This window comes from Trifolium pratense, linkage group LG2 (assembly GCF_020283565.1).
Source record: "Trifolium pratense cultivar HEN17-A07 linkage group LG2, ARS_RC_1.1, whole genome shotgun sequence".
NCBI classification, from domain to species: domain Eukaryota; kingdom Viridiplantae; phylum Streptophyta; class Magnoliopsida; order Fabales; family Fabaceae; genus Trifolium; species Trifolium pratense.
The window spans coordinates 40,621,018-40,633,761 of NC_060060.1; the positions used below are offsets into that span (position 1 = coordinate 40,621,018).

The window sequence follows — 12,744 nt, forward strand, 5'->3', positions numbered from 1 at the left end:
AATAACATCATCATAGAATCTTGAAAAGACCATAGCATTCACCCTACTGTACACTTAACCTAGGTTGGTGATAGTAATGCAGGGTTTAATTACTCTACAGATCAAAAAATGATACTATAAATTAATCGGAATGATACCAAGATGAGTACAGTAAAGAAAACAAAAGACCTAGTAGAATATTAGCTTCCATCATCTGTGGGAAAGGATATCCGAGAAAGAAAAATCATGAAAAGGTGGTCCTGTAACAAGAAAGTAATCGAAAAATAAGCAACACATTTTCACAAAAGGAATAAATAAATAGTAAAGATCCGCTTTATATCGAGCACCAAAATTTGGACTGGTACAAGTCAACCCACATGCAGGAAATATGAGAGCAAAAGCATATATGTGTGCAAGGGAGTCAGAAAATAAAATATAATTATCTTCTCCGCGTGTATTCTCAAATACGAGTGTGCAGAGATACATAAATAATGGAGAGGGAGCCAAATATCCTTCACCTTCTTGTTCACCTAGAATGTAAAATGGAATATGTGCGATCATCTTTGTTGCACCTTCACTCCAGTTTATGCTCCCAATTTTCTGTGTGGTACCTTGTGAAGGTCGTGAAGGCCCTAATATGGATGAACATATAGCAGGATCTTTCATCAAACCCAGGTAATCACAAGCACGCCTCCATACTCGCATATCAGAAATTCGAGACCGAGCAACCTGAAAAGCAGATCCTTAATTAGAAAAATAAATGTGTTAATGTCCTTTAATGCTTTGCCCTTTAAAACAAATGAAGATACCTTGCCCAAAGATACACGTGCTCTAGGTAGTAATTCACGATGATGTGTAGCAAGCTTTGCAATGGCTGTCACAACAAAACACATAAGCCTAGACTGTGAGGACCTTCTGTAGGTATCCTTATCAGAACTAAGGGATACCTCCTGTGCCATGCCCAGACGACTTCCAAGTAAACAAAAAATAATTCATCAAGCAATCACCCATTAAATATCTCAGAACTGGAAGAAGCAAGGTTTATGCAACATCATACCTTGAGGAAAGGTTTTCATACAGAAGTAGTTCTAAACTCTCAAAAAGTTCACGGGCTTCATCTTTGTGAGATCCACCCCCACCACCATGCTCTCCAATAGCCCAACATAATTGCAATGCCAATTCTGTCTAATGAAAATTCAATGAATTTTCAATCCAAGATTGTTGCACCACTCACACATATAGTTGGAATATTTCTTGACTAACCTTGTCTGGGCTGTCATAAGCTTCTCCAAGTCTGCCCATTATAGGTTTCTGCAATGAATTCTGGAGATATTAGATATAAAGTCTTTCATGAGCTTCTTAAGTTGAGGGCTGGTTCTTGACATGGTATGAGAGCTTATATAACTAGATGATCAAGATCTGATCCTAGTTGTCCCCATTCTTGAAAAGATTGAATTTCAGAAGTTAGAGTATGCTTGTGCATTATCAATTCTTCAATCCCATAGGGATGTCATATCATGATGATTGATGAATGCTAAATATAAATTCATTAAATTAGCTTTTGCCTATCAATTTAAGCTTGTAGGAGAGTTGGCATAGCCTAACAGCTTAAGTTTCTACGAGTTAGTTCTTAAAAAAGCCGTAGCATTATCAAACATAAAATGATCATATGCTATAAAATCGCAGCACAAAAATGACAGATGGAGCAGTTTTTCAAAATATAAAAAATGAATGCAACTAAAAATGGCATCAATTGGATGTATTAGCTGTGGCTCTTTAAAAAAATATTTTCACATTGTCACATAGCCCAATATTTTAGTTCACAATCTTAATGATCTTACTATCTGTCTTCAGGTAGAACCATGCTGAATTGTTGATCATTAACTAAAAGTTGAACTATGTGTTAAATAAAAAATTAAAGCAGTATCTTGTCAGAAAGATACCTTTAAAAGGGCAATGAAGTTTGGGTAGCGCTGAAATGTGGCGAGTATAAACTCCAAAAGCCGCTTATGAACCTAAAAGCACAAGAGAACTTAGAATTCAAAGTAATGGGTATGAAACAACTTAAGGGTCCGTTTGGATTAGCTTACTTTTCAACTTATGCAATATAAATTAGGTTTTATGCTATTTTATAAGTTCTCACTAGTGAAAATTGTATTTTTATAAGCTATTTTATCGCAAACTAACTTATAATAATACATAAAAATTATTTATTTGAATAAGCTGTTTGAATAAGCTCAAAAATAAGCTAATCCAAACGGGCCCTAATTCAAACAACCAAGCCTTATCCCACTAAGTGGGGTCGGCTACATGGATCAAACGACACCATAATGTTCTATCATATACCATAATTCTATCCAACACATGAGTCTCTAAACAGCTTAATTCACAAGAAAAAAAAATTAAAAGTTGGAATTTATAACAATATCAAGTGAAGAAAAGGTAAAGGTGTCCCAAAAGTTACTGCCTTGAGGCGGAAAAAAATGCAACCTAACTAACGGAAGGCATTGACAATAGAAAAAGAAAAAGTTAATCAACATTTGTCTATTTTGCATTGACTTTCCACATACATAAACTACTCAAGCATAACAATGGCCCAATTATGACAAGACATAACTGATACCTCATAAGAGAATATTTTGTCTGGAAATATTGTTGCAAATCTTGACAAAAGCAGGGGAACCAACGCACAGATCAAAGCTGAAAGTGTTTAAAAGAATGGAGAAAAAACTGTCAACAAAGCCAGTGATGAATATATCTCCACCAAAAAATTTCAAAATAATCCAATACTGCCAAGTCAAAAAAGCATATGTATTAACAAAACTTACAATCATTCACATCGCGCAATGCTATAGAAAAGTATACATCAAGCAGACGAGGTGTAAGGCGGAGTACTGCTTTCAGCCTATCAGAGTAAGGATTATTGACTGCAGCCTGTAATATTGTGGTCATCAATGGTGATGACCAGGGCCGTTCCTGACATAAAATAGAATTTAAACTTTAGTTTTTTGCCATTTATTTTATTTTTCAAAATGTTATGCAAAGAAGATTAAACTTCAAAGAATAAACTTTAAATATAAACTAATACTCCCTCCATTCCTTTTTAAGTGTCGTTTTAGCATAAAGCTCTCCAACAAAGATAGTGGATTGTTGGAGTTTTTTTTCTTCCTATTCTACTCTCATTTTGAAAAAAGGAATGTAGTTATTGAGAAAGAATGAATTAATTTTATGGAAAATGTGAAGTAGGAGTTATTGAAAGAATAAGGGTATAATTGACAAATTGTAACTTTAAACTATCAAAACGACAATTAAATAGGAACAAAAAAATTCTTCTAAAACGACATTTAAAAAGGAACGGAGGGAGTAACTATTAGGGATTTAATTTGAATTCAATATGTTGGATAGTGAACCATTTTAACCTGAATTTGGATAATGAGGATAATAAAAATAAGAAATTTCATGTGGATAATCAACCACGCTAACCGAATTCGTTTTTTAAATTTTAAAGAAAAGCCAAGCTAGATATGAGAGATGGGTGCTATGTAAATAAATGATGTATCTTAGCGTAAATTTGGAAGAAAAATTGGAGGGGGAAACATAAGGGGTAAAAATAACTTAAAGCAGCCAAAGCAATAAACCCAGAAACATAAGGGGAAAAAATCAATCAGAAAAATGTGGGGGACCAAAATTGAACAATTGCGATACATTAGGGGCTAAAAGTGCAATTAAGCCTAGTATTTATTAGAGATAGACTTTTCATCAATCGTTTCGTGCTAAGTGACTATTGACATGAGGTAAACATGATGGCTTAGAAAAAACTATGTAACACCTTGAACTTTGATTTTCAAAGTGAGAATCCAAACAAATTGAACTGAGGATGGTGAATAGCAAGATGAAAAGTAAACATACAGCGATACCATCATTTTCATCCTTTAAGATCTCGAGGAACAAAGGATCAGACACGTCAATTGCACTGCTATCCTCAAATTCAGAATCTCCTCCACCATCTTCTATAGTTGAACCAGTATATGCTTCATCCATAAGGGCAAGTAGCATCTAAAATAAATATAATTAAGTTCACTTATATTGTGCACAAATGCAACAGTGGCTAGACTTCACTCAAATTCAAAGCATCAAAGATAACCTTAGGAGCTGTATTTTTCTGAATTGAAGCAATGCTGCTTCCAATTAGTGGTCCAGAGCTTTTTTCAACCTTCTCCAATGCCACGACCAAAACTAAAAAAGATGGGCAGGAAGTGTTGAATTGATTGAGTTATGGTTAAGGGTGATAAGAAGAAAAAGGTTATCAATTTATTATAATATAATATCCTGAATTCCTAAATCTTTAACAAGTGGCATCCACAATAATATGAATCTGTTACTAACACATACTATGAGATGTTTTTCATATATTCAACCATATATTGATCTATTCTAGAAAATGAAAAAGTATACGAGACACAATGGTCGTATAACTTTCACTTACTAGGCAAGTCTAGTAAAGATGGAAACAATGGAATAAATGACCCAGGTGACATCAATCCTGGAAAGGCTTTCAAAATTTGTTTCTCTAATCTGCAAGAGTAAATAAAAAATATTCAGGCAATATCCCTTATATATTAGGAACCTTCTAACAGCACAGTTTAACATAATGCAAATCCTTGAAATATTCATGTTTTGTTTCATTTCAGGCTCCTTTTTTGGTTCAGTGAAGATTCATGTTATGCAATAAAAAGGGAAAAACAAGACAAATGTTGGTATCAGGAATTTGGACCTTACACAAATGTCAAATACTAAACTTATTTCTAAAGCAAGCTGCCTCAGAATTAAGAAATTTTAGCTCCTAATAAATGGCAAGTGAAAAATGGTTCACGACTTCCAAGTACAAAAATTTAGTAAGCTACAGAAACAAAATACTTTTCCGCGCTTTTCAGATCAAATTAATTAAGATGAATGAAATGAAATACGAAGATTTTGTCCTAAAAAAACATCAATAAAGAAACATATCCAGTCCGTTAGTATATATGCAAGGGAAACCCTTTTAAAAGATATCACTTAACCACAAACTCTGCCTTCTGTACTTCTACCAAAACCAAGAAATTTAGCCCTAAATTTCAGTCCAAGGTCCTAGGACAACTTACATTCTCCAAAAGTGCCAAACAAGACTTCCACAAAGACACAACTACAGCACCGTGCAGTATCAACTAAAGATAAAAAGAAATTATGATACCAAGAACCAATTATATTTGATTCCATTAAGCTGTGATAATAAAATTAAGAGAAATGATATTTGTACAATCACTTTTGGACAACTTTGGAGACAACTTTCTCTCTCATACTCTCATTGTGTTTTTACTCTCTCTCTCCTCCTCTCTTTTATTATTTTTGTCTCAAAAGATGATGAGAAAAAACTTTTGTCCCAAAAGTTGTCACAAAATTCGTTGTACAAATAACACTACTCTAAAATTAAATATATTCCTTTTTGAAAATCATGAACAGTTCAACTTCAAATTTCTTGCAATAAGTAACTAAACAGACTTCCGTTTCAATATTTACCAACCTTGTAGGTTAGTTTCAAATTTTGTCATCCCTATTGATGATACTAATTATTTACACCTTTAAAGCATTAATCCTTGAAAAAAGGAAGGAAAAAAATTATAAAAAAAATAAGAAATGAAAAAAATAAAAAATACTTGTGCCTTTTAAGATTTGGAAGCACAAGGATAAAGCACGCGATCACCTATAGATTATGTTAACCGTTTCAGAATATGGCAGAAAAATTATTATTTTGGTTTCCTTTACCCCCATCCCCAAAATCAACCCAGGTAAAAATGCACATACCTTTCACCATTCCAAGCTATCAGCTTTAACAACAATGGAAAAAACTGCAAAAAGAACAAACATAAATGAAATCAGATAGAAATGTGTTGTCATTATGATTCCCATATATCAAATGAGAGTCCTCAATAGAAGCAAAGCTTCTCATGGTCCCAGGTAAGCCATGTCCCACCGCCCACCCAAAAAATTTATGTCCCACCGGCCCACCCAAAAAATTTCATTCTTAATAGTATTGTGTGTGTGTGTGTGTTAGTGTGTGTGTATTAAGTTTTGCATTTCTAACACAAATGTTTAAGTTGGTCCAGCAGTAAAGCTGAGGTACAGCGCGTATTAGACCCTGAGTTCATGTCATGTAGCGAATATTTTGCCTTTATTTTTTGGACAGAGAAGTTCTCGAAAAATGTGAAGCACAAGACTCGAATCCTAGATGTGCAAAAGTAAACAGAAGCAACCATTGCGCCAACCATGTATGATTATTTTTCTATGGATAGTAAAAACATACACTAAAGGTCTGTTTGTGAAGGGTTTTCTTGAAAGGTTTTGGAGGAGACGGCTAAGTCAATATTTTGTAAATATATTTTATATTTAAAAAAAATTCAAAAACAACATGAAAAATAATCATATAATACTTCAATTACACTTCAATGGTCACTCGAACTTACCAATGATAAAAAGTATTCATAAAATATTGTCCAAAAAAAAAGTATTAATAAAATGGGAAAATATATATTTTCACACACTAAACAAATTGCTCCGCTTTGGGCTTTGGCTGGCCTTGGCTTCGGTGTTCCTTTCTCTGGGGTTCCTATTTTGCCCATAAAAAAATTTCAAGCACCACCACTTTCCTTAGTGTGGCCTTTATGTTTTATTTTTCTCCTCTTTTTTTTATTTAAATTCAAACAAGTGTCTATTCAGTTTCGTTTCCTACTTATCCATTAATATCAACATACCAAATTTAAAAGAAGTGGATCTCTCATTCTTGTTCAGCTCAGAATAGTTTATGCATCCGCCTTGAAGTTTACCCACAAAGCCCAAAGAGAGCTCTGATGCCAATTGGTAGAAAGTAGAAACTGTACATTATTGCTGGAAAATGGGTAAGAATTCCCCTTGATTAAAGAATAATGGCAGAGCTTTGTGGGTTTTGCCCACCTACTAATGCCAAAAGGCCCTACTTCTCTAAAATGCGACTTCCCATTACCTATCACTTTAATGCAAAAGTGTCTGTTTAAACAAAATATACTCGTTAATTATTAAATTTCCTTACTTTATTGCATGTTACAATCTTAATAATGGCCAGTGCAGAAGAGCATAGGTTATACCTGAGGCATTAAGTTAGGGAAGGCAGTTAAAATCCTCTTCTTGTTAAGAATGAGAAATTCAAGCATTGCTTCTGCAACGACAGGATCAGCAAACTCCCTGAAACAGGATACGAATAATTTAATAGAATGAGTTGTGATATTGGTTTTTTGGTGGTAACAAAAAGTATATAAGTGAGAGCAACAGACAACCTCAAATACGAGTCAGGGGAGGTAGGGGACAATGTCTTTCTTTGGGTGTGATTAGTACAAGAGTACTTTGGGGGATAAACATTTCAGACATAAAATTCAAACCTCTCCTCTTAACGTCTGTTTTGGCTGGTCAGGAAAGATGCCGTAAGTTCTATTGGAATAACCTTTCACTTGATTTTAGTGGTAAACAGTATCCTGATTGAGACTGAATAGGTTAAGTTTTCCAGATTCTCTCATGCCCAACAAATAATCAAGACTCCCTGACCTGTGGCTAACCCTTTGAGTTTTTACAAGCAAGATTGACAAGTGTATCACATATTCAGAATAATATATTCCTGTAAACTTTCCATCCTTAATTATAAGCAAAAGTTACTTTTTAGATTCATTGAATAACTAGTGAATCTGAACTATATTATAGTTCAGATTCACTAGTTATTCAATGAATCTAAAAAGTAACTTTTGCTTATAATTAAGGATGGAGGGAGTAATCCTTGAACCTTTAATTTTAAACATGAAATGAAACACATACCAGCCACACATTAGAGTCCCCAAAACTATTATGGTAGCCCCTTCACACCCCACTCCTTTCCTTTCTCTCCATTTTCAGTAGCATTGTTATTCATAAAGGATTGGCTAGACTGATTTTTCAAATTACAAATGTTAGTGGGAGAGTTGAAATCACAACCCCTTATCTCTCAAACTCCAACTCTTATGTTTCTCCTCTCAAATCAAAATCATCAAACTACTTTACCACAGAGCACAATAAAACAAGCATTACTAGATCAGAATATGAACTTAAAACAACTATTTAATGACTACACACAGAATATTATGGTCTCTTCAGTGAGAAAGTTGGTTGAAACTCCTTTTTTTAATCTTAGTTTCGTACATTGCCGTTGAGATTAAATTTAAGTAAAATAAAAATAAAATTCAATAATCAATGTAATATTGAAATTGGAATGGTCATAACTTTCATCACCTCATTCTCTCTCTCTCTCTCTCTCTCTCTCTCTCTCACACACACACACACACACACACACATATTACCTGCTCAAGCAGGAACGAAAAAATGTCCTGAGACTAGGATCAGCATCATGAAGAACAACCTCCCCAAAGTCCAGGTAAAACTGAAGAATCGCCTGCAAATCAAATAACAAAACACTGAATTGAATTGAATACAAAGCAAATTTAAGGATGAAATTTCTATACAGAAAGGGAAAACAAATCATACGAGTAAAAGAAGACCATTGGAGGTTTGAGATTGAGAAAGAGAAGCCACAGCACGCTGAAAAATCTTATTAATCTGCGGATAAACCCTAGCTACCAAATCTTCGTTGTTCTCAGCCTTGCATAATTCATGAAGCTTCTTGATCTAATCATAACAATAACAACAATAGTAATAAACAATCGTATTCATATATATAAAAGAGAGAAAGAAATAGATAGAAAAATATGTTGAAATTGTACGGATTGAAGAAGAGATGGATCGGAAGCAGGATCGTTGGCGATGTTGGAATCTCTGGCACTGATAGATAGCGTTCGGAGGTGAAAATCCCAACCTGCGTCTCGCTCCGACATTCTGAGAAGAAAATTATGTGAAAATTGAGATCGATTTGAAGTGTGGCGATCTAAGAAGCGACGCTGAGTGGAAGAAACGGTGATGAGAGGAGCGAGCAATTAGTTCTTCTTTGACGGATGAAAATGGTTACTCTCGGAATGGGACGGTAACAGTTACGAGCCAAGTGTCAGCAAAACGACGTCGTATTTCCCCGTACTCTTCCAAAGTCCACGACAATACCATATGGGCCCGTTTGGTGCGCAGGATAAGAGACACGATAGGATAACTGTATCATATCCTGCCGCAATCCAGTGTTTGATGATACAACAGGATATGATAAGTTAATCCTGAAGCTTATCCTATCCTGTCTCTCTAGTTATAATTCTTATCCTGAATTTGAGCTGGGTTACCAGCAGGATAGGATAAGAAAAAAAAAATTACTGGTTTATTTTATAAAATATATTTTAAAATACATAAAATAAAATTAATAAAATATAAATAATTAATTTTTAAATATATATGTGATTTTTCACAGGGGTAATTTTGTAATTTATATATTTTAAAAAATCAAAATTTTACTAAAATTACAATATTTTAAAGTAAAATGATTATTAAAAAATTGACAAATAGGGATATTAATTTAAATTTTATAAAAAATTAAATATAATTCTTTTGCAATAGTAGTTTTATTATTTACGTATGAGATATATCATATATTTATTTGGCTTATCTAACATGTATATATTATTGAGTTATTTATTTGATCACGATTCATATAAAAAATTAAACTTGATTATTTTCTCATGATTTTTATTTTAAATTATATAAAGTTATTTGATTACTTATTTATATTTTTTATTTATAAAATTCAAAGTATTACAAAATAATTTTAAAAAAATAACAATTGTTTTACAAGAGTAATTTTGTCAATTAAATATGTTATATATCTTATCATATTATTATGAGCAAGTATGTATTAAAAACAAAATATAATAGTTATCATGTTTGTTATCCTGTGTGCACCAAACACAGGATATGATAACTGAGTATAACTGTTATCCTGCTCTTATCCTATCCTATCCTTATCCTGTTTTATATCCTATCATGTCACTATGCTATCCTGCGCACCAAACGAGCCCTATAAGCTTGGCTATGTGCATCGTATTCTCTTGGCTCCGGTTATTCTCTCATTTTAACTAGTAATTTCTCCCACAAATAAATAGAGAAGAAAAAAAAAATGTTAGAAAATATCTATGGTTTTTTTTTTTGAATAGCAAACAGTTTATTAACCAACAATCAAGGCACAAGAAGGGCCAAGAGAGGGGAAGGAAAATAAATACAAGTATTAGATGTGGTCATCTAATTCTAACAAGAGAACAAACACCACCCCCACCTAAACAGAGAGGAAAAAACACCCATCCCAAAAAGCTAAACTTCAGAACACCTACACCTTAGGATCATCAACTATTCATACAAATGCCCGGCTCCAAGCACCATTCATAGAAGAGGCAAGGGAAAATCTTCAACCGCTCCAAACTCCATTTCCACGAAGTAACTTTCACCTCTTCTATAATTTCACAAGGTTTCACCTCAAGATTATTAAAAACCATATTGTTCCTTGCTCTCCAAATAGCCCAAAGGACCGAGTGCCACACCAACCGAAACCCTTGCCTAGTTTTCTTCGTCGAGGCCGCTTCTTCAAAACACGCAAAAAGATGGAAAAAATTTGGGGGCATCACAATCACCACTCCTAACCACTTAAAAATCGCGTACCACACCGAATGAGCCACTTTACAATGAAGGAATAAATGACTCGACGATTCCGGAGAAACATTGCACCAAACACAATTACCTCCCAAAATATTTTGAATAATTCCCCTCAAAAGAAGATTATCTTTTGTCGGGACCCGGTCGTGTAGAAGTTGCCAAGAAAAAGCAATAACCTTTGACGGCGCCGGACTATTCCAAATATCACTAAAAATCCTTGATTCCAACGGACTTCACCGTAAAACTCCCATCCGGAGAAACACTCCATCGCCACTTATCATCCTCATGAGAAAGTCTCACATCATCTATAGTGACCAACAATTGAGCGACACTCTCCTCTTCCCATTGGAAAAGGGACCGTCTCCAAAGCAACTTCCATCTATGGCTCTCCCCCTCGCCATTCTCCACCACATCACTAATACATGCTAACTTTTGCAACGAGAGAGAAAACAAACGAGGAAATTTAACACAAAGAGGAAACTCTCCAATCCATTTATCCACCCAAAAACGAGTTAGCCTACCATTACCAAGCCTTTTATCTAACACCTCCACTAGCCAATTCCTCGATTCAACACAAACTTCAAGATCACGAATATCTTTCCACCAAAGAGAAGCAAAAGATGAAGAGGTACCATTTGACCAATTTGCATCTTGCAAAATGTGGGCCCCATATTTTGCCACAAGAACCTCCTTCCAAAGAGCCGTGTCGTTACTTTGTAAAAGTCTCCACCTCCATTTCATAAGAAGACTAATATTTGTCACCTTTAAATCTCTCACTCCGAGTCCTCCATTTTTCTTTGCTTGGCACACCACCTTCCACTTAACCCAACTAAGTTTCTTGCCTCCCTTAACCCCTCCCCAAAGAAAATCTCTTTGGATACGCGTCACCTTCTTTATCACTTGAACCGGCATCTTCATAAAAGACAAATAAAAAATCGGTATAGAGTTCAAAACCGAATTTATTAAAACTAACCTCCCACCAAGACTTATGTACTTATTCCCCCATGTGTTCAACTTTCTCCGAATCTTCTCCACCAAAGGATCCCAAGTCGACAACCTTCTAGGATTTGCCCCAACCGGAAGGCCTAAATATTTGAAAGGAATTCCACCTCGAATACAATTAAGAAAGTTGCAAGCCACCTCCATGAAGTTGTCACTAACATTAACTCCAATAAGACAACTCTTCCAAAAGTTAACTCTAAGCCCAGAAGCTAACTCAAACCCACGAAGGATCGCCTTCAAAGTCCAAAGATTATCCACCGACGCTTCACCAATACAAAGGGTATCATCCGCGTATTGGAGATGAGAGATAGTCGGCCCTCCTCGCCGAATAGAAAACCCTTTAAATAAATTCAAATCTCCCGCTCTCCTCCTGGCACCACCAAAACCCTCCGCCACCAACAAGAACAAGAACGGAGCAAGCGGATCACCTTGTTTTAGGCCCCTTTGAATGTTGACTTCACCTGTCGGACTTCCATTTACAAGAACCGATAGATTTCCTCCAAAAACACACGCTCTCATCCAACCAATCCACACATCGCCAAAGCCGAACCTCCTAAGCATATATTCCAAAAAACCCCAATCAACGGAATCATAGGCTTTTTCGAAATCAACCTTGAAAATTAAACACTCTTCCCCGGTTCTTTTAGCTAGATCCACCACCTCACTAATCACCAACACTCCGTCAACAAGGTTCCTCCCCTTAATAAACGCCGATTGATTTGATGCTATTAAGAAATTCATAACCTTTGCCAACCTTGCCGCCAAGACCTTAGCGATTAGCTTATACCAACACCCAAGCAAAGAGATAGGCCTATAATCTCCCATCCCAAAAGGCGAGGGAACCTTTGGGATTAAAGCCACAAAATAAGAAAGTAAACTCTTCGGAAGCTTTCCAATACCATGAAATTGATCAAATAAGATTCTAATTTCCGGTTTAATAAAGTCCCAACAACTCTTCAAAAAGGCAAAATTAAAACCATCCGGCCCGGGACTCTTACTACCATCACTCTCCCTAACCACCTTATGAATTTCCTCAATCGAAAAAGGAACCGTAAGCATAGCATTATCTTCCATAGACAAAGTTGGAAAAGT

At 35.1% G+C, this 12,744-nt stretch overlaps 1 protein-coding gene across 2 annotated transcripts; it reads right to left on the reverse strand.

Moving 5' to 3' along the window:
* Nucleotides 1–10: 10 nt before the first annotated feature.
* LOC123907940 (AP-5 complex subunit zeta-1) lies at nucleotides 11–9,128 on the reverse strand. 2 transcript variants are annotated; one of them, XM_045958420.1, is made up of 16 exons: nucleotides 8,793–9,128; nucleotides 8,557–8,697; nucleotides 8,373–8,464; nucleotides 7,137–7,233; nucleotides 5,821–5,864; nucleotides 4,466–4,554; nucleotides 4,124–4,215; nucleotides 3,889–4,035; nucleotides 2,808–2,955; nucleotides 2,603–2,679; nucleotides 1,923–1,994; nucleotides 1,243–1,290; nucleotides 1,037–1,164; nucleotides 789–948; nucleotides 498–708; nucleotides 11–239 (listed from the first exon to the last, which is right to left on the reverse strand). In XM_045958420.1, the coding sequence occupies exons 1-16, from the start codon at nucleotides 8,901–8,903 to the stop codon at nucleotides 190–192; spliced, it is 1,707 nt and encodes a 568-aa protein (XP_045814376.1). In that variant the 5' UTR covers nucleotides 8,904–9,128; the 3' UTR covers nucleotides 11–189. The 2 variants fall into 2 exon arrangements, with proteins under 2 accessions (XP_045814376.1, XP_045814375.1); XM_045958419.1 differs by having other exon boundaries at nucleotides 1,243–1,302; nucleotides 8,793–9,122.
* Between the last annotated feature and the right edge of the window lie 3,616 nt (nucleotides 9,129–12,744).

Coding starts and splice junctions, on each gene's coding strand:
- LOC123907940 (XM_045958419.1), bottom strand. CDS start 8,903: ATGTCGGAGCGAGACGCAGGTTGGGATTTTCACCTCCGAACGCTATCT. Junction 4,555..5,820: donor ATAGCTTGGAATGGTGAAAG/GTATGTGCATTT, acceptor TTACTCTTGCAG/ATTAGAGAAACAAATTTTGA. Junction 1,995..2,602: donor ACAAAATATTCTCTTATGAG/GTATCAGTTATG, acceptor TTGTGCTTTTAG/GTTCATAAGCGGCTTTTGGA.